The 22538-nt window shown below is 43.0% G+C and overlaps 1 protein-coding gene across 1 annotated transcript in view; it reads right to left on the bottom strand.

Annotated features, from left to right (window-relative positions):
* Window positions 1–22538, bottom strand: part of tmc5 (transmembrane channel like 5) — a 225925-nt gene that overhangs the window by 102867 nt on the left and 100520 nt on the right. Inside the window, exons 5-7 of the mRNA XM_072560203.1 lie at window positions 12814–12930; window positions 12542–12644; window positions 7762–7852 (exon numbers count right to left, since the gene is read on the bottom strand). Of these exons, the coding sequence (XP_072416304.1) occupies window positions 7762–7852; window positions 12542–12644; window positions 12814–12930 (311 nt within the window). The remainder of the gene's footprint in view (window positions 1–7761; window positions 7853–12541; window positions 12645–12813; window positions 12931–22538) is intronic.

Raw genomic sequence — 22538 nt, 5'->3', positions numbered from 1 at the left:
TCCAAATACATGTACATCCTGTCCCTCAGGATTCCCTCCAACAACTTGCCCACCACCGACGTCAGGCTCACTGGTCTATAGTTCCCTGGCTTGTCTTTACCGCCCTTCTTAAACAGTGGCACCACGTTAGCCAACCTCCAGTCTTCCGGCACCTCACCTGTGACTATCGATGATACAAATATCTCAGCAAGAGTCCCAGCAATCACTTCCCTAACTTCCCACAGAGTTCTAGGGTACACCTGATCAGGTTCTGGGGATTTATCCACTTTTATGCATTTCAAGACATCCAGCACTTCCTCCTCTGTAATATGGACATTTTGCAAGATGTCACCAACTATTTCCCTACAGTCTATATCTTCCATGTCCTTTTCCACAGTAAATAATGATGCAAAATACTCATTTAGTATCTCCCCCATCTCCTGCGGCTCCACACAAAGGCTGTCTTACTGATCTTTGAGGGGCCCTATTCTCTCCCTAGTTACCCTTTTGTCCTTCCTGTATTAGTAAATACCCTTTGGATTCTCCTTAATTCTATTTGCCAAAGCTATCCCATGTCCCCGTTTTGCCCTCCTGATTTCCCTCTTCAGTATACTCCTCCTGCCTTTATACTCTTCTAAGGATTCACTCGATCTATCCTGCCTATACCTGACACATGCTTCCTTCTTTTTCTTAACCAAACCCTCAATTTCTTTAGTCATCCAGCATTCCCTATATCTACCAGCCTTTCCTTTCACCCTGCAGGAATATACTTTCTCTGGACCCTGGTTATCTCATTTCTATAGGATTCCCATTTTCCAGCCATCCCCTTACCTGCGAACATCTGTGTCCAATCAGCTTGCCTAAGTTCTTGTGTTCATGAGATAAACTCTACTTATTGACTTAACAGGTGCAGTTTGTTTCATTGAATGAATGAGTGCAGTTTGATTCATTGAAGGAAAGAATTCAGTTTGATTCTTGCCTAAAACCGTCAAAATTGACCTTCCTCCAATTTAGAATTTCAACTTTTAGATCTGGTCTATCCTTTTCCAATTATGGTCGCTGGCCCTAAAGTGCTCCCTCACTGACACCTCAGTCACCTGCCCTGCCTTATTTCCCAAGAGTAGGTCAAGTTTTGCACCTTCCCTCATAGGTACATCCACATACTGAATCAGAAAATTTTCTTAAACACACTTAACAAATTCCTCGCCATCTAAACCCTTAACATTATGGCAGTCCCAGTCTATGTTTGGAAAGTTAAAATCCCCTACCATAACCACCCTATTATTCTTACAGATGGCTGAGATCTCCTTACAAATCTGTTTCTCAATTTCCCTCTGACTATTAAGGGGTCTATAATACAATCCCAATAAGGTGATAACCCCTTTCTTATTTCTCCATTCCACCCAAATAACATCCCTGGATGTATTTCCGGGAATATCCTCCCTAAGTACAGCTGTAATGCTAGCTCTTACCAAAAACACCACTCTCCCTCCTCTCTTGCCTCCCTTTCTATCCTTCCTGTAGCATTTGTATCTTGGAACATTAAGCTGCCAGTCCTGCCCATCCCTGAGGAGAAAGTGAGGACTGCAGATGCTGGAGATCAGAGCTGAAATGGGGGGTGGGGCCAGTGTAGCTGCGGAAGATGGACTGTTCCACATATCCTACGAAGAGGCAGGCATAGCTGGGGCCCATGCGGGTGCCCATGGCTACCCCTTTGGTTTGGAGGAAGTGGGAGGATTGGAAAGAGAAGTTGTTCAGGGTGAGGACCAGTTCAGTCAGTCGAAGGAGGGTGTCAGTGGAAGGGTACTGGTTGGTACGGTGGGAAAGGAAGAAGCGGAAGGCTTTGAGTCCTTCGTGATGGGGGATGGAGGTGTACAGGGACTGGATGTCCATGGTGAAGATAAGGCGTTGGGGACCGGGGAAGCAAAAATCATGGAGAAGGTGGAGGGCGTGGGTGGTGTCCCGAATGTAGGTGGGGAGTTCTTGGACTAAGGGGGACAGGACAGTGTCGAGGTATGCAGAGATGAGTTCGGTGGGGCAGGAGCAGGATGAGACAATGGGTCGGCCGGGGCAGTCAGGTTTGTAGATTTTGGTCTGGAGGTAGAAACGGGCGGTGCGGGGTTGTGGGATTATGAGGTTGGAGGCGGTGGATGGGCGATCCCCTGAGGTGATGAGGTTATGGATGGTCTGGGAGATGATGGTTTGGAGGTGGGAGGTGGGGTCATGGTCAAGGGGGCAGTAGGAGGAGGTGTCTGCGAGCTGGCATTTAGACTCAAGCGGTGTAAAGGTTGGTAAGAGTTAGCCCACTGGCCCCACCCCCCACCTTTTCCTCCGCTACATCGATGATTGTATCGGCACTGCCTTGTGCTCCCACGAGGAGGTTGAACAGTTCATCCACTTTACCAACACTTTCCACCCCGACCTCAAATTCACCTGGACTGGCTCAGACTCCTCCCTCCCCTTCCTAGACCTTTCCATTTCCATCTCGGTGACCGAATTGACACGGACATTTATTATAAACCAACCGACTCCCACAGCTACCTAGACTATACCTCCTCCCACCCTGCCCCCTATAAAAACGCCATCCCATATTCCCAATTCCTTTGTCTCCGCCGCATCTGCTCCCAGGAGGACCAGTTCCAAAACCATACCACCCAGATGGCCTCCTTCTTCAAGGACCACAATTTCCCCCCAGACGTGGTCGACGATGCCCTCCACCGCATCTCTTCCACTTCCCGCTCCTCCGCCCTTGAGCCCCGCCCCTCCAATCACCACCAGGACAGAACCCCACTGGTCCTCACCTACCACCCCACCAACCTCCATGTGCAGCGTATCATCTGCCGTCATTTCTGCCACCTCCAAACGGACCCCACCACCAGGGACATATTTCCCTCCCCTCCCCTATCAGCATTCCGAAAGGACCACTCCCTCCGTGACTCCGTCGTCAGGTTCCACACCCCCCACCAACCCAACCTCCACTCCCGGCACCTTCCCCTGCAACCGCAAGAAATGCAAAACTTGCGCCCACACGTCCCCCTTACTTCCCTCCAAGGCCCCAAGGGACACTTCCATATCCGCCACAAATTCACCTGCACCTCCACACACATCATCTATTGCATCCGCTGCACCCGATATGGCCTCCCCTATATTGGGGAGACAGGCTGCCTACTTGCGGAACGTTTCAGAGAACACCTCTGGGACACCCGGACCAGCCAACCCAAACACCCCGTAGCCCAACACTTCAACTCCCCCTCCCACTCCACCAAGGACATGCAGGTCCTTGGACTCCTCCATCGCCAGACCATAGCAACACGACGGTTGGAGGAAGAGCGCCTTATCTTCCGCCTAGGAACCCTCCAACCACAAGGGATGAACTCAGATTTCTCCAGTTTCCTCATTTCCCCTCTCCCCCACCTTGTCCCAGTCAAACCCCTCGAACTCAGCACCGCCTTCCTAACCTGCAATCTTCTTCCTGACCTCTCCGCCCCCACCCCACTCCGGCCTATCACCCTCACCTTGACCTCCCTCCACCAATCGCATTTCCAATGCCCCTCCCCCAAGTCCCTCCTCCCTACCTTTTATCTTAGCCTGCTGGACACACTTTCCTCATTCCTGAAGAAGGGCTGATGCCCGAAACGTCGATTCTCCTGTTCCTTGGATGCTGCCTGACCTGCTGCATTTTTCCAGCAACACATTTTCAGCTATCCATCCCTGAGCCATTCTTCTGTAATTGCTAAAATATTCCAGTCCCATGTTTCTAAACATGCCCTGAGTTCATCTGCTTTCCCTGTTAGGCCCCTTGCATTGAAACAAATGCAGTTTAATTTATTAGTGCTACCTTGTGCTTGACCACCCTGACTATTTGACTCACTTCTGTTCTCAACTGTACCAGTCTCAGATTGATCTCTTTCCTCAGTATCTCCCTGGGTCCCACACTCCCACCTTACTAGTTTAAATCCTCCCGAGCAGCTCTAGCAAATCTCCCACAGAGTCCTCCTGCACTAGCTGCCTACCTCTCTTACCTTTCCTGGAGTTAACCCATCTATGTGACTGTATCGGAGACGTTCCCCCCTTCCTATAACTGCCATCCATCATATCCCCTTGCTCTTGTAAATTCCTCATTGCCTCTAACTGCCTCTCCAACTGATCCATTCAATCTGAGAGGATTCGCAACCAATGGCATTTATTGCAGATATAATCCTCAGTAACCTGTAAACTCTCCCTAAACCCCCACATCCAACAAGAAGAGCATAATACTCTACTAAAGGCCATTATTGCTTCTTTCAATCTACAGACACAGAAAATAACACTGTCTTATTCCTCTACAAACACTGCTCCAGGTTAAATTAATAGCTATGGCTTATATTTTAAGTTTAATCAAGAGACATAGCTCAATAAAACATATAATCAAGAAAGAACCCACCCTACTCACTACTGCAGACTTATTTTAAGGCCACACTTAAAATCCGTTTATCTGCTTCTGTGCTGTGACCTTTCCCATACAGTTGTGAATTTACATGCTTGTTAATTTTCCCAATCGCACTCCAATGTCCAGTGATACATGAATTCAACAACAAAGGCAGCTGTTGAGCATCCTACCTAGAACCATTCTCCTACCCTATCCCCCAACGTTGCGTTTCCCATGGCAAAACCACCTAAACTGAACATCTTTGGACTGTGGGAGGTAACCGAAGAATCATGAGGAAATCCATGTAATCACTAGGAAGAATGTGTAAACTCCACACAGACAGTCACCTGCAGCTAGAATCGAACCTGGGTCCCTGTTGCTGTGAGGTAACAGTTCTAACCATGGAGCCACCGTGCCACCCCTCGTGACAACTGATGCTGTGTTTTTGGATGTTGTCATAAAGTGACAGGAAGGTGTTGAGAAATAGAAGGTGCCCCAGTCTAGATCTTTGTGGGACACCAGTGTTAATGGCATGTAATTAGGAAGAGAGATGGTTGCAGGTGTAATAACAGCAAGAATGTGCTGGAGAAACTCAGCCAGGCAAGTGGCAGCTGTAGATAGAGAAACAAAGTTAATATTCTAGTCTGATATAGCTCTTCTTCAGAAGATGACATCCTTTTATTTGAATGTTCCAGCAACCACAGTATTTTATTTTTATTTTAGTCATTACAGATGATTCCCTTTCAAAAGTTTGGGAAAAAAAATCAATCTTATTTGACTTGGGTCATATCTTGTTTGATCAAGTATTGGGCAGGAAATGGATTAGTGAGGATGCAACATTCTCCGAGAGAGGAGTTACTAGTAATACCAAGAGACGTCCAGGTCAAAACTTAGACATTCTCCACTCTCCTTTCAGGGCTGGGCACTGACATCCAACTGAGCAAGGCATGTATAATTTCTCATTTCAGATCCCTACCAGCTTTGTAATAAACTGCTGGGAATTAATGCTCTACTTTTCTTAAACCGAAAGGGAATACTTAGCACATTCTGGGAAAGCGATTGCTTGTTGGTATTATTCTGGACTGTTAATCCAGATACCCATGTAGTGTTCTGAGGAAACAAAAACAGAAAATGCTGGAAAAGCTCAGCAGGTTTCCCTGCAACCTCTGTTTCTGTTTCTGATTTACAGCATCTGCAATTCTTTGGTCTTGAATATTCGGAGGACGTGGGTTTAAGTCCTGAGATTGCAGATGGCAGAATCTGAATTCAATAAAAATCTGGATTTAAGAGTCCAATGATGACCACAAAACCATCATTAATTGTCAGAAAAACCCATTTGGTTCCTTTATGGAAGGAAATTGCAGTTGTTACCTGTTCTGGCACACATGTGACTCTGACAGTGGTTGACTGTTAATGGCCCTCTGAAATGGGGAATAAATACTGGCCTAGCATTAATGAATGAAAAAAAATCATCGTCCATTTGTTTGCCTGAGAACATAAATTCATTTTTTGGTGAGTGTCCTGCCTCTCCAATACACAAACTACTGAAACTTCAAAGGAACACCTTCTCTTATGGGTCTAACAAAAGACCCGTAGTCATACCACAGATTGGAGAGTGTCAAGCTGAAAAATATTGCTCTTTCACCAGTGATTGCACTGGGAAGGGCATTGAGGGGTTTGCGGTGGTGGTGATACATTGGACATGTGCTGAGGAAGGGTTAGGAACTTCCTGTGGCATTGCGAACATAATCATTTTTTCACTCCTAATTAAAAAGTATCAATTTGGCCTAAGCAAGTAATCCTTACACAGTCAATTCATTAGACATTTACATAGAACATAGAACATAGAAGAATACAGCGCAGTACAGGCCCTTCGGCCCTCGATGTTGCGCCGATCAAAGCCCACCTAACCTACACTAACCCACTATCCTCCATATACCTATCCAATGCCCGCTTAAATACCCATAAAGAGGGAGAGTCCACCACTGCTACTGGCAGGGCATTCCATGAACTTACGACTCGCTGAGTGAAGAACCTACCCCTAACATCAGTCCTATATCTACCCCCCCTTAATTTAAAGCTATGCCCCCTTGTAATAGCTGACTCCATACGTGGAAAAAGGTTCTCACTGTCAACCCTATCTAACCCCCTAATCATCTTGTACACCTCTATCAAGTCACCCCTAAACCTTCTTTTCTCCAATGAAAACAACCCCAAGTGCCTCAGCCTTTCCTCATAGGATCTTCCTACCATACCAGGCAACATCCTGGTAAACTTCCTCTGCACCCGTTCCAGTGCCTCCACATCCTTCCTATAGTATGGCGACCAAAACGGCACACAATATTCCAGATGTGGCCGCACCAGAGTCTTATACAACTGCAGCATGACCTCAGAACTCCGGAACTCAATTCCTCTACCAATAAAAGCCAGTACGCCATATGCCTTCTTCACTGCACTATTTACCTGGGTGGCAACTTTCAGAGATCTGTGTACATGGACACCAAGATCCCTCTGCTCTTCCACACTACCAAGTATCCGACCATTAGCCCAGTACCCCATCTTTTTGTTACTCTTACCAAAGTGAATCACCTCACACTTAGCTACATTGAACTCCATTTGCCACCTTTCTGCCCAGCTCTGCAGCTTCTCTATATCCCGCTGTAACCTGCCACATCCTTCCTCACTGTCTACAATTCCTCCGACTTTCGTATCATCCGCAAACTTGCTCACCCAACCTTCTAACCCTTCCTCCAGGTCATTTATAAAAATGACAAACAGCAATGGTCCCAAAACAGATCCTTGCGGAACACCGCTAGTGACGGCACTCCAAGATGAACCTTTGCCATCAACTACTACCCTCTGTCTTCTTCCAGCCAGCCAATTCCTAATCCAAACCTCCAACTCACCCTCAATGCCATATCTCTGTATTTTCTGCAGTAGCCTACCATGGAGCATGTATATTTTAAATGAGGATTGCACTTCTGGCATCCAGTGTTACACACATGTCAATGATTAGAGTAAATGATGCACTTGTTCATCATGAAGGGCTTATGCCCGAAATGTCGGTTCTCCTGCTCCTCGGATGCTGTCTGATCTGCTGCGCTTTTCCAGCACCACACTCTTGACTTCATCTCAGTTCAGTGCACTCTCCATAAGTCAACCCTTTGACTAACCGACATCATTTCCAGTTGAACATTAGACATCTGGATAAATAGGTACACATGCAATGAAGCAACATTCTGTACCCATCCGTGTCCCATCTTGTGTTGAAAAATCAGCACACGACAGCTGGATTACCCCAGCATCTTTTTTCATATCCAGTAATGGTGTTCTTGATGCTAACCTTTTATCAATGTATTTCCAATCATACTTACAAACAACAGTTTATAAAGCAGCTGTGTGCATTGATGTATCTTAGCACCTGTGTCCGCTGCATATGGTCCAATCGTTTGCTCAACTTGATCCCTGGCAAGAAACAGGGGTAATTTACAACTTACTTCACAACTCTGAGAAAGTACATCTTAATATTGTATTGTTAACTTATGAAACAAATTTCCATATTTGGAATGCATACTTAAATAGAAATATGGAAGCGTTATCGCATAGAAAGAGACCATTGTGTCTGAACCGGCCAAGGGAAAATATTTGCAGCCTGTTCTAATTGCGCCTCCCAGCCCCAGTCCACAGCCTTGCAGACTCCAGCATTTTGTGGGCAGATCCAATTTCCTTTGAAATGAATTGAAGGCTTCTACCTGCATCATCAAAGCAGGCAGCAAATTCCAAACATCGACCACCCACTGACTGAGAAATGTTTCCTCATATCCCCTCTGTTTTTTCCAGCAATTGCCTTAAAGCTGGGTCCTCCAGCAATTACCTCTTTGCAAAAGGAATTGTGTCTTCCTGTGTACCCAAGCTCATCAGTCTCCTTTGTTTTATGGAAGACAAATCAGGTTTAGCCAATCTTTCCTCACAGCTGACTTTCTTTAGCATGAGCAACATTCTCGCAGAGATCTCTTTTGTACTCATACAGCAATCATATCCTTCCTCTAATGTGAACAGAACTGTACATAAAGATTCAGCAATCCTGAGCAGAGTTTTACATAGTTCCAGCCCTGCTTTTGTATTCATCCACAATGAACACTACCTGGTCAAGCAATCCAATTGGTTTTCAAACTGCTCCAGTGGTTTTGTATTCAATTAATGGAGGAAGAATTTTTCCTGACACTATTGCTCATCACTGGTTTCAATTTATGAATCTTTGACTAGCTTTTGGTTTAAAACTTAAGGTGGCACTGGGGGTTTTGATGTTTCTAAAAGCGGACAATTCCCCAGATCTGGATGGGTTGTGTCCCTGGCAATTACAGACCAGTCAGTCTTACGTCTGTGGTCAGCAAGGTTTTGGAAAGAATTCTGAGGGAAAGGATTTATGATGATTTGGGAAAAGCATAACATGATTAAAGGCAGTCAGCATGGCTTTGTGAGGGGCAGATCATGCCTAACTAATCTTATTGAGTTCTTTGAGGAGGTGACAAGCAGGTTGATGAAGGTCAAGCAGTGGATGCGGTTTATGTGGACTTCAGCAAGGCATTTGATAAGGTTCCTCATGGTAGGCTCATTCATAAAGTCAGGAAGTATGGGATACAGGGAGATTTGGCTATCTGGATTCAGAATTGGCTGGCTGACAGAAGGCAGAGAGTGGTTGTAGATGGAAAGTATTCTGCCTGGAGGTCAGTGTTGAGTGGGGTCCCGCAGGGTTCTGTTCTTGAGCCTCTGCTCTTTGCAGTTTTTATAAATGACTTGGATGAGGAGGTTGAGGGGTGGGTTAGTAAATTTGCAGATGAGGGCTATTGCAGGCTGAGCGTGACATAGACAGGATGCAGAGCTGGGCTGAGAAATGGCAGATGGAGTTCAACCTGGATAAATGCGAAGTGATGCATTTTGGAAGGTCGAACTCGAATGCTGAATATAGGATTAAAGACAGGATTCTTGGCAGTGTAGAGGAACAAAGGGATCTTGGTGTTCAAGTACATAGCTCCCTCAAAGTTGCCACCCAAGTGGATAGGGTTGTTAAGAAAGCATATGGTGTTTTGGCTTTCATTAACAGGGGGATTGAGTTTAAGAGCCACGAAGTTTTGCTGCAGCTCTGCAAGTCCCTGGTGAGACCACACTTGGAATATTGTGTCCAGTTCTGGTCGCCCTACTATAGGAAAGATACAGAGGCTTTGGAGAGGGTACAAAGAAGGTTTACCAGAATGCTATCTGGACTAAGAGAGGTTGACTAAGCTCAGACTTTTCTCTCTGGAGAGAGGGAGGAAGAAAGGTGACCTGATTGAGGTGTACAAGGTAATGAGAGGCATGGATAGAGTCAATAGCCAGAGACCTTTCCCCAGGACAGGATTGACTGGCACAAGGAGTCATAGTTTTAAGATATTAGAAGAAAGGTATAGAGGGGATGTCAGAGGAAGGTTCTTTACGCAGAGAGTTGTGAATGCATGGAATGCGTTACCAGCGGTGGTGGTGGAAGCAGAGTCATTAGGGACAATTAAGTGACTGCTGGACATGCACATGCAGTGAGTTGTGGGGTGTGTAGGTTAAGTTATTTCATTTTACATTAGGATTAATGCTCGGTACAACATTGTGATCCAAAGAGTCTGTTTAGTGCTGTTCTTTTCTATGTTCTATGTTCTATGAGACCATGCTGAACAAACCTGGTGGAATCTTGTGAGGAGGTGACCAAGGGTTTGGATGAGAGTAGGGCAGTTCATGTAATTTATATGGATTTTAGTAAGACCTTTGACAACGACTCCCCCCATAGGAAACTGAAGAGAGGCAAACGCTGATGGGATGGATAAATTGCCAAGATGCATTCTGACACAGAGACAGAAAGTGGTGGTAAAGGCTGTTTTTGTGCCTGAAGCCCAGTGTGCAGTCGTATAACACGGGGATCAGTGCTGGGTCACTCCTTGTTTGTGATATTTATAAATGATGGAGACAAGGATTTGGGAGGAGGTGAGAAGTAAGTTTGTTGATGAATGAATATTAGTCAGGGGTTGACATTGAGGAGGAACATGTGAGGTTGCAGGAAGATATAAATGAATTGGTCAGATGGGTAGATCAATGCCAGATGGGAATGTAACTGTAATACGTGTGAAGTGATCCACTTTGGAATAAATAACAAGACAGGCAAGTACTCAATGAATGGCAGGACAATAGGAAGCTCAGAGATTCAGGGGATTTTGAGAAGCTTATTCATGGACCCCTGAAGGTGGCAGGACAGATTAACAGGGTCATTAAGAAGGCATGTGGTACACTTGCCTTTATCAGACAAGATATTGATGATAAGAGCAGGCAGGTTATGTTGGCACTGGACAGAACTTTGGTTAGGCCACAGCTGGAGGAGCCTGTCTGCTGTTCTGGTCACTGCATTATTGGAAGGATGTGATTACATTGGAAAGGGTCAGAGGAGATTCACCATAATGTTGCCTGGAATGGAGAAGTTTAGCGGTGAAGAGAGGCTGGATAGGCTTGGGTTGTTTTCTTCAAAGCAGAGGAGGCTAAGGTGGACCTGACATAGGTGTATAAGATTATGAGGGGCATGGACAGGGTGACTAGAGAGCAACTTTCCATTTAGTTGAAGGGTCTATAACAAGGGGGCACAGTTTTAAAGTGAAAGGCAGGAGGTTTAGTGGGGGTTTGAGGAAAATTCTTTTCACGTAGAGGGTGATGGGGGTCTGGAACATACTGCCTGGGAGGGGGTTGAGGTGGGAAACCTCACAATCTTTAAAAAGTACTTGGATAAGCACTTAAAGGCTTTGGGCAGTAGTGTGGGAAAGTGGGACTGATATATTTGGCAGTACAGACCTGATGGCTTCTTTTGTACTGTCTGATTTGATGTTGTGGTTCTATCTGGAGTACTGAACTGGAAATTCACTTTTTCTAACAGCATTTGTTGAGTGAGAACCAGAGTTACCATTTAGGTCAAGGAGCTACAATTGGAGCTGTTCTAATCAAACATTATCAACCAGAAATATTAACTCTGTTCCATCAACACTGTCAGACCTCAGTGCTGACTGGCAAGTCATGCAGTCATGTTGGAATGAAGAAGGATGGGCCCAGGGTTACCTATAGCCATAGTGGACAATTAAGAGCAATGAAGGGCTCAAGGTCACTGGTTCTGAATTCTGTTGATGGTAAATCTGATTGTTCTGATTATCAAAGATGAAAGATGATCTGGGTTGTCTCATTGCAAAGGAGGTATAGCGAATGTATGTAAATGCTTCGGGGGACATTTAACAGACTGAGAGCTGGAGTAACTGGGTTATCATGAGGATAAGGTGAATACACTGGGCTTGTTTAAATTTGTGTCTAAAAGAGTGAGGACTGATTTGATTGAAGATCCTGAACGGTCTTTGACGTAGAAATATGTTTCCTCTTGAGGATGAATCCTGAGCTAGCGATGATGTTTTAAAATGAGGGCACACTCTTTTAGGACAAAGAAGAGAAGATTTTTCTTTCAGAGGGTCCTTGAGACTTCAGAAGGCATTTGATATGGAGTTTTTTCGAATCAAAGAATGAAAGGTTACTGGAGTAGAAACTCGAACATCAGCAAAGCAGGCTCAAGGGACCAAGTGGAGTAATTCTGCTTCTGTTTTGGATGTTTACATGGAAAGTATGTTGGGAATAGGGCGAGCACACAGCATTGCTTGATGCTGATCAGAATCAGAAATGATAGAAACATTTTCTAAGCATAAAAACCAGGGAATTACCATTTACCCTATTGCCAGGAAAAGTAAAGTTACACAAGAATCATTTATACACTGCACAGGAGCAGAAGAAGTTTAAAATGACATCATGGACATCATGATCTCTCAACACCACAAACCTTAAAGAGAAGCTTTTGCTTATGTGATCTATTCCCTCTTTCAAGAATACAGCCTAGCTCAACAATGAGGAGGAAGTGTAGTCTGAAAGGGCAGAATAGATTCAGTCCAGGTGCTGCTTGGATGGGGCTCCTTACTAATCGCACCCCAAAAATAACCAGAGGGAAACAAACAATCACATTTTTCACATTCACAGATTATTTTTAACCAGAGTTCACATGATTAGAATATTGCCACCAGTTAAAACCAACTTTGGAAAGTAGATTTTCCATACCTGATCTCTCGTTTCTCTTCAATGCTCATTGTCAACTGTTGGATGGCCTTCATTCTCTCATTGTGTGATAATTTCGCTAGCTCAGCAATAAATCTTACTTTATCTGTGCAGAATCAAATAAAGAATGCTATTTCTTTTTCTTCATCAAATTAGGTTTATACAGTTTTTCATTCAGCAGTGGAACTAAATTTTCCAGAGAAACACTATAAATCTGGGATCTTTAAAAGTCAATGTGAAAATTTTGATGATTAATACCAAGAATATTTACACACCCTCTCTCTCTTCTTCACTTAGCTCTGCTTCTGGCAAGGAATACTGTGACAAAGTTAAGCCAGCCAAGGATGCTAGACGCTTTGTAACGCCGACAGTTCTACGCCTTTGTGCAGCAGCTGATAAAAAGAAAACACATTTGTATCATGAAGGTATCTCTATCAAATTATTTTATTTATTTGTAACTCTGCCTTTAGTTCATACTCTTGATGTGTTGTACAGTAAATTCACCAGTAATCTGTGGAATGTTCTGTCATTTAATACGATCTAGAGCTCTGTAAATAAATGTAATAATTTTACACACAATTTTTTTGTTTCGCTGTCACCAAGATGAGCATTTTATTTATGTGTGAAAATTAAAAATTGATAATACGCATGTACTGACTACACAGTCACTGTCCAGCTGAAAGTCTCTAATAATTCCAGAGGAAGAATAAGCATCTGGAAATAAACTATCAATTTTTATTAATAGTGCCTTGTCACTGTTATTGATTAATCTAAACAGAAGCTTAAATCTGTCTACTGCAAGATTTAATTGGTCATACCATCCAACAGCAAAGAACCATAACAAAGGAGAATCTGACCAGCTTGGATAACCCTTTCACCCCCTCAGCTGCAGGCTTATTTAACACTGTTGCATTACAAATTATTCACATAGTATCAAAAAGGCATACAATCATAGAATCCCTACAGTGTGGAATTAGGCCATTTGGCCCAATAGGTCAACACTGACCCTCCAAAGGAGTATCCCACGCAGAACCATTCCCCTACCCTATTACTTTACATTTTCCCTGACTAATGCATCTAACCTATATATCCCTGAACACTATGGGCAATTTAGCATGGCTAATTCACCTAACCTGCACATCTTTGGACTGTGAGAGGAAATTAGAGCACCTACAGGAAACCCACTCAGACACGAGAAGAACATGGAAATTCCACACAGACAGTCGCTCAAGGCTGGAATAAACCCTGGTACCTAGTGCTGTGAGGCATCATGGCTAACCACTGAGCCACCGTGCTGCATATTATTTATTTTATAAGGTAAAGTATTAAAATTGGCCTACAAATTATTTGTCAATATGTTCAATTTCTAGTACACATTTCTAAATCCTATATTAAAAACCTAGATTTTCTTGCAAACATGGGGCAAGAGTTGGCCACAATTCTAAATTACAGTTAATCATCCACTGCAGCCCTGTTGTTCTCTTTACCCTTGGGGTTATTGGTATTTAACAATCTGTCCATCTGTTTCTTGAACATGCACAATACTTAGAGGGCTGTGTATGCTCAATCAAAGAACACCAAAGATTCACTACTCTCTCAAGAAATTCCTCATTGCAGTCCTGAATACCTGACCCTTATCCTGTGACGGTGTTCCCCGCTTTTAGACCCCTTGGCCCTAACCAGGAGAAACATCCTTTGTGCATATACCAATGCCAGATCGTTTAGCAATTTTTAAGTTCAAGTAAAATCACCTCTCATTATTTTAAATATCTGAGAATACAGGCAGAGTATCCTCAATCTTGCCTCATTTCATTCCAGGATTACTCCAGCAAATCTGCACTGTATTTTTCTACTGCAAGTAGGCAAAGGGACCTAAATTGCCCACCAAATCTCATGTATGTCTCCCCATTGAAGCATGACATATTTACTTCAATTTTAAAAATCACCTTGCAATCCCTAGCTCTATTGCCAACATACCACTTGATGTAGCTATTCATTATTTTTTAGTGACTTATGAATAAGGACACCCAGGTCCTTTGAGAAATCAAAATTTCCTAATTTCTCATCATTTAAAAAAAACTTCACATTTTTTGTTGTTAAAGTAGGTAACTTCACACTTTATCTGAATTAAATTCCATCTGCTGTGTTCTTGCTCACTGTCTAAGCTTATCCCCTTGAAGCTTCTTTGCATCAACCTCCTTTAGTTTTGTGTCATTCATAAACTTGGAAATATTACATTGAGCTAGGACTTAATCTGAGTGAATGCATTACTCCTATTGTGTGTGCTCTATTATTTTTTTCCTAACCTCCTGTGTGGGACTATACTGAGAGCCTTCTAAAATCCAAATACATCACACCCATTGGTTCACCCTAACTTACACTGTGAGCACCATTCTCACAAAACTCCAACTGGCTTATCAAATATTAATATCTTTAATAAATCCATGTTGACTCAGCCCAATCTGATTATTATTTTCTAATTTCCAATTTCTTTATCCTTGATCAGCCCTTGTACTTGTGTCAAGTTTGTTACTCCTCATGTTCTCCCTTACTCCTTTCTTAAACAGTGGGGACACGTTTGCAATTTTCTAATCAAGGCACCATTGCAGAATCTACAGAATTTTGGAAGTTAATGATCAACTCATCAAATATCTGTACAGCCGTCTTGTTAAACACTTCGGAATGTGGATCATCAGGGAATTTGTGAACTTTCCATTCCATTAACTTGTGCACTTGTATTTGTTGACGAAAACTGATTTCTTCCACTTCTTAATTTTGACTACTTCCTTGGGCCTGTTTGATTTTTGGTACTTTACGTGGTTTTGTATTTTCCTCTAAGAAGACTAATGTTATTTCTCTATCTTCTATTATAACTTTGATAGTTCTAACTCTATCACAACCTCTTCTGTTCTCTGCCTGTTTGGAATCCTTTTTGTCTTTGCTAATCTTTGCTGACCTCTAAAAGTCACAACAAACTCCCTGATACTCCAGTTACACCACAACCCAATCTCATGAGAAGCAAAAGGAAAAGACCTACATTCTCGCTGTTAGATCCCCTGAAGAGTAGGCTCAACTGATGCTTATTATGACCTACAAAGGTTTATAAAATCATGAGGGGTATGAATAGAGTGAATAGGCAAGGTCTTTTGTCTGAGGTGGGGGAGCCTCGAACTGGAGAGCAAAGGTTTAGGGTGAGAGGGGAAAGATATAAAAGAGACCTAAGGGGCAACTTTTTCACGCAGAAAGTGGTACGTGTATGGAATGAGCTGCCAGAGGAAGTGGTGGAGGTTAGTACAACTGCAACATTTAAAAGGCATCTGGATGGGTATATGAATAGAAAGTGTTTAGAGGGATATGGGCCAGGCGCTGGAAAATGGGACTAAATTGGGTTGGGATATCTGGTCAGCATGGACGGGTTGGACTGAAGGGTCTGTTTCTGTGTTGTACAGCTCTATGACTCAATGACTCTATGATTGGTCAGCTGACTGGGGCATGATATGATGAGTAATCTCAGTGGTGACTTTGTCAATATCTAACACACCAACCCCACACATAGCCTGAGAAAGGGAAAATCACAGCCATTAACTTCCTTTGTTCACAATAAGTTTACTCACTTTTCCCGTTGGGGGTTTGTTCACCTGTGGAAGGATTTCCATCGTAATTGTGCAAATAATCCTCTTGAGGTAAAAGTTAACATTCTATTTGCTTTCCTAATTACTGAGGTAAAAACAGATTCTGGATTAGATTGGTGCTGGAAAAGCACAGCAGTTCATGCAGCATCCAAGGAGCAGGAAAATCGACACTTCGGGCAAAAGCCCTTTATCAGGAATACAGCTTTCCTGATGAAGGGCTTTTGCCCGAAACGTCGATTTTCCTGCTTCTTGAATGCTACCTGAACTGCTGTGCTTTTCCAGCACCACTCTGATCTAGAATCACCTTTCCTAATTACCTGCTGCACCTGGATGTTAGTCTTCAGTAATTTAATGTTCAGAACACGTAGGTCCCTTTTTGCAACCATATCACGGGATCAATATGGATTTCACCAGTTTCATTTCCCCTCCCCTCACCTTATCCCAGTCCCAAGCCTCTAACTTGGCACCATCTTCCTGACCTGTCCATCACCTTTCCCATCTATCCGTTCTACCCTCCCCTCCGACCTGTCACCTTCTCCCCCACCTTCATCTACTTATTACATTCCCAGCTACCTTCCCCACAGCCCCACCTCCTCCCATTTATCTCTCAGCACCCCCAGCCCACAAGCCGCATTCCTGATGAAGAGCTTGTGCCCAAAACTTCGATTCTCCTGCTCCTCGGATGCTGCCTGACTTGCTGTGCTTTTCCAGCGCCATACTCCCGACTCTGATCTCCAGCATCTGCAGTCCTCACTTTCCCCTCACTTGATTGATTGATTGATTGTTGTCACATGTACCGAGATAAAGTGAAACATATTGTTTTGCCTATCATAAAGGTAGATTGTACTGTACAAAGTGCATTAGGGTAGCAGAACAGAGTGCAAAATACAGCCACAATGAAGGTGCAGAGTGAGAGAAATCAGAATTAACATTTGAGAGACCCATTCAAAAGTCTGATAACAGCAGAGAAGGAGCTATTCTTAAATCTGTGTCAATGTGCATTCAAACTTTCATATCTTCTGCTCAATGGAAGAGGGTAGAAAAGAGTATAACCAGGATGGGAGGGGTCTTTGATGATGTTGGCTGCTTTCCCGAGATGGTGGGAAGTGTAGACAGAATCAATGGATGGGAGGCTGGTTTGTGAGATGGACTGGGCTGTGTTCACAACTCTTTGTAGTTTCTTGAGGTCCTGGGGAAAAAAAACAGTTGCCATACCAAGCTGTGGTGCATCTTGATACGATGCTTTCTATAGTGCATCTACAAAAACCCAGTCTGCAGGTACAGCAGGTAATCACAGAAACCCAGTCTGCAGATATTGCGGGAAATCACAGAAACCAAGTCTGCAGGTACAGCAGGGAATATTTTAAAATATCCTTTGTTGCTGCATGCCATTAATTGCTCTACAACCCTCTACATTTGAAAATGTGCCAGATATTTAGTCTTGTTAAGGTACTATTTTAGTATCTACATTTATTAATCATTTGAACAGAAGTGGCAGACTATTAAGGATCCTTTACATGGTTTTCATGATTTTATGATTATCTCTGATGGATCATGGAACACAGTAGTACAGCACAGGAACAGGCCTTTCAGCCCACCATGTCTGTACTGACTACGATGCCATTCTGACCTAATCCTATTTGCTTGCACACGGTCCTTATCCCTCTATTCATGTGTCTGTTAAATGCCTCGTAAATGTTGCTATTGCCTCTGATTCTACCTCTGCCCCTGGCAGCACATTCCAGGCATCGACCACTCTCTGCAGAATCCAAACTTGCCTTGCACATCTCCTTTAAACACTCCCCCTTTCACCCTTAACCTGTGACCCCTAAAATTTGACATTTCCACCCTGGGAACAAGACTCTGACTGTCCACCCTACCCACACCTCTTATGTTTTTATATACTTCTATCGGGTCACCCCTCAGCGTCCAACACTGTAACACAGTGACATACTGGTACTGGAACGTGTCCAGCGGAGATTCACACGGATGATCCCTGGAATGACAGGTCTAGCATATGAGGAACGGCTGAGGATACTGGGATTGTATTCATTGGAGTTTAGAAGATTAAGGGGAGACTTAATAAGGGTTGAAAAGGGTGGATGCTAGGAAATTGTTTCCGTTAGGTGAGGAGACTAGGACCCGTGGACACAGCCTTAGAATTAGAGGGGGTCATTTCAGAACAGAAATGTGGAGACATTTCTTCAGCCAGAGAGTGGTGGGCCTGTGGAATTCATTGCCATGGAGTGCAGTGGAAGCCGGGACGCTAAATGTCTTCAAGGCCGAGATTGATAGATTCTTGTTGTCTAGAGGAATTAAGGGCTACGGGGAGAATGCTGGTAAGTGGAGCTGAAATGCGCATCAGCCATGATTGAATGGCAGAGTGGACTCGATGGGCCGAATGGCCTTACTTCTACTCCTATGTCTTATGGTCTTATGGTCTTAAAAGCAATCCAAGTTTGTCCAACCTTTCCTTAAAGCCAATATACTCCAATCCAGGGAATGTTCTGGTAAACCTCTTTTTCATCCTCTCCAAATTAGATTAGATTAGATTCTTTACAGTGTGGAAACAGGCCCTTCAGCCCAACAAGTCCACACCGACCCTCCAAAGAGTAACCCACCCGACCCATTTCCCTCTGACTAATGCACCTAATACTACAGGCAATTTAGCATGGCCAATTCACCTAACCCCAACATCTTTGGACTGTGGGAGGAAACCGGAACACCCGGAGGAAACCCACGCAGACACAGGGAGAATGGGCTAACTCCACACACACAGTTGCCCAAGGCTGGAATCAATGTGGCAAGCAGAACTGCACACAATGCTCCAGATACGGCCTAACTAATATCTTAGATGTCAAAGTGGATGTGGTGGTGCAACGGTCGTGTCATTGGGTTAGTAATCCCGAGGTCCCAGACTGATGTTTTGGGGAATAGGCTCAAATCCCAACCTGGTGTATCATGAAATTTGAATTCAATGAACCATGGAATTAAAAGCTGGCCTTGTAATGATTGTATCAAGTCACCATAGTCTTAACAGACCATTAGAGAGAGACAACTGGTGGATATTTAACCTGAGGACTACCACATCTCAGGCAAGGGGAGACCTTGTGAAGGAGAGTCCTTCATAGTAATCTCAGATAGGGCAGGAATTGAACCCGTGCTGTTAGCATCACACTGCTTTGTGAGCCAACCATCCAAACTAAACTAACCCCCATGGTGACTGCATAATCTCTGTTGACTTTCATAAAAACCATAATGTCCTTTCAGGAAGGAAATCCACTGTCCTTACCTGATCAGGCCTACATGTGACCCCAAACCCACAGAAATGTGGGTGACTCTAAACTGCCCTCTCAAATGTAAGCCATTCAAGGGGCAATTAGGGACACACAACAAATGCTGACCCAGTAGCAATACACATATCCCATAACAAATTAAAAACTAAACACATTTTCATCCCTCTCTCCCCATTCTGAAACTACATGAAAATAAACAGAAGTACATAAAGGGGAAGCTATTAGAATCTGTCTACAACAACAACTCAGATTTATATAGCATCTTAATGCAGTGCAAAGTCCAAAGGCTTTTCCCTGGAGCTATGTCAAGCAAAATTCTACACAGAACCACATGAGTAGATACTAGGGTAGGTGACTAAAGACTTTGTTAATGAGGTACATCATAGGAGTGGCTAAAAGGTGAGAGGTAAAGAGGGGGAACATTTAGGGTGGGAATTCCAGAGTCATAGAGTCAAACAGCACAGCAACAGACCCTTCAGCTCAACTCATCCTTGCTGACCAAATTTCCCAAACTAAGAGAAACAGTACAGAACAAATTTCTCTTACAGACAGAGTACTGTCACCATTTTGTTGATGATACAGACCTAGGCAGGATAGTCTTGGACAGGCTTAGTGATTGGGCAAGATCTTGGCAGAGAGAATATAATGTGGAAAATTATGAGGTTAGCGACTTTAATGGGAGAAACTGATGTGCACAGTATTTCTTAAAAGATAAGAGAGTGGAAAGTACAAAAATTGTAAAGAAACTGGGTTAGGATCTAGGTACATGCATAGTTGTCAATGGTTGAGCAGTGAAAATCTAGGCTGTGGAAGAGGCTGGAATTTGAAGTGGTCAGAAATATGGGAAAGTAGGAATGAAGGGATTTACGGAGATAAGGAGGGACAGAACAGAGAAGACAACAAGGGCAGGAATTTTCAACATTTGTTGCCAGGCTAGGAACCAGAACAGTGAACACAGATGGAGGCAAATGGTATCAGGTATAATTTAGGTAACAGTTTTGAATGAGGTAAAATTTATAGACAGTGCAAGATAGTGGCCAGTTAGAAGGGTATCATTGAAAGGTTGATTGAATAAATCAACAAGCGATACCTGCTGATATTGCTACTGGACAAGTCAGGTCCCAGTTGGAAATCTGGCTCGATGAATCATATTTTGTTTTTTTATTCATTTTAACAAAGCGGTCTTTCAGTGGAACACCTTGATGCAGATTTAGTTTTAACAATTAAACAGATGTTTATTACACAAAATCAATTAAACTATTTACATATAATACAAAAGTTCAAAGATTTTGAAACAAACAGTAAAAGACAATCCCAACTGCAGACAATTCTCTTATTTATCACATCTGTAGTTTTAATGGTTTCAATTCCCAGTCTTGAGAATCTGATTGTCTCTTCTTTGAATCTTCACACAATTGAGTTTATACTGTCTCAGTTTCAAATAACATTTTCAGCTTTTTACTTATTTCTAGTCTGGGACTTCCAAACTAACTCCTTATATCAAGTTAACTTTTTTAAAAACAAAATAGTTCTAACTATCTGCCTTCTTCAGGAACAACTGTCTTACATACCCAGCTTTAGCCAAAACTTTTGCACATGTGAACTGAAACTAAAAAGCTTATTCCAAACTATAGATGTTTTCTCTAAACTAGTTTAAAAAACAAACTCTAGGTCCTTCAATTTGAAACCTAATGGATAACTGTTTACTGTTCACTCGTGTTTACCGAGGAAATCAAAACACATTTCCTCTCCAGGAAGTAGCTATCTCATATTGTGTTTCAAAAGAAATGACCATGGCTACAAAAATAATAACACTAAATCATCAAACCACTACATAGACACAGACAAAACCCACATGCCACTTGTTCAAAATCAAAAAAAACCATTAAAATTACACTCCCTGCATCCCACTCAAAGTTCCAAAATTTATTACATGTGAAATCTTGGATCATATGTTATCTATTTACCTATTTGATTGCGCCATAAATCAGTATTTTTTAAGAAGCCGGCCAAAACGTAGCTACATAACTTTGACAACTTGCATGTTGATCATCTGTGCATACTTAAATACTAACATGCAGTTGTGTCTCACAAACTTGATTGAGTTTTTGAAGATATGACTGAAAAGATAGATGAGGGCAGAACAGTGGATATTGTCTACAGGGACTTTAGTAAGTAAAGCCTTTGGCAAGTAAAGTTAGATCATATGGGATTCAGGGAGAGTTTGTTAATTGGATGCAAAATTTACTTGACGGTAGTAGACACAGGATGGTGGTGGAGGATTGTTTTTTGAACTGTAGTCCTGTGACTACAGTTGGGTTCTGCAGGGAGCAGCGCTGGGTCCACTCTTGTTTATCATTTATATAAATGATTTAGATGAGAATTTAGGAGGGAATTACAACAAAATTGGTGTATAGTGGACAATGAAGATGGTTCTCTAAGGGTACAAAGGGATGTTGATCTGTTGGTCCAATTGCCTGAGGAGTGGCTGATGGAGTTTAATTTGGATAAATGTGAGATATTACATTTTGGTAAGATAAACAAAGGCAGGACTTATACAGTTCGTAGGTAATTTTGTCGAATAGAGAAACCTAGAGGTTCAGGTACATAGTTCTTTGAAAGTTGCATCACAGGCAAATTAGGTGTTTAGCAATTTGCCTACATTACTCAGACTACTGAGTATAGGAGTTGGGACATCATGTTTGAGGTTGTACTGGCTGTTGGTGAAATGACTTTTTGGAGTACAGTGCACAGTTCTAGTTGCCCTGCTATAGGAAGGATATAAGTAAATTTGAGTGGGTTCAGAAGAGATTTACAAGGATGTTGTCAGGACTAGAGGGTCCAAGTTATAGGGAGAGATACAGTCATAGAGTCATAGAGACATACAGCACAGAAACAGACCCTTCGGTCCAACTTCTTCATGCGGACCAGATATCCTAACCTAATCTAGTCCCATTTGCTAGCACTCAGCCCATATCCCTCCAAACCCTTCCTATTCATATACCCATCCAGATGCCTTTTAAATGTTGCAATTGTACCAGCCTCCACCACTTCCTCTGGCAGCTCATTCCA

The sequence above is a fragment of the Chiloscyllium punctatum genome, chromosome 40 (genome assembly GCF_047496795.1).
Source record: "Chiloscyllium punctatum isolate Juve2018m chromosome 40, sChiPun1.3, whole genome shotgun sequence".
NCBI lineage: Eukaryota > Metazoa > Chordata > Chondrichthyes > Orectolobiformes > Hemiscylliidae > Chiloscyllium > Chiloscyllium punctatum.
The sequence above is the reverse complement of the archived record's forward strand: the minus strand, read 5'-3'. Positions and strand labels throughout refer to the sequence as shown.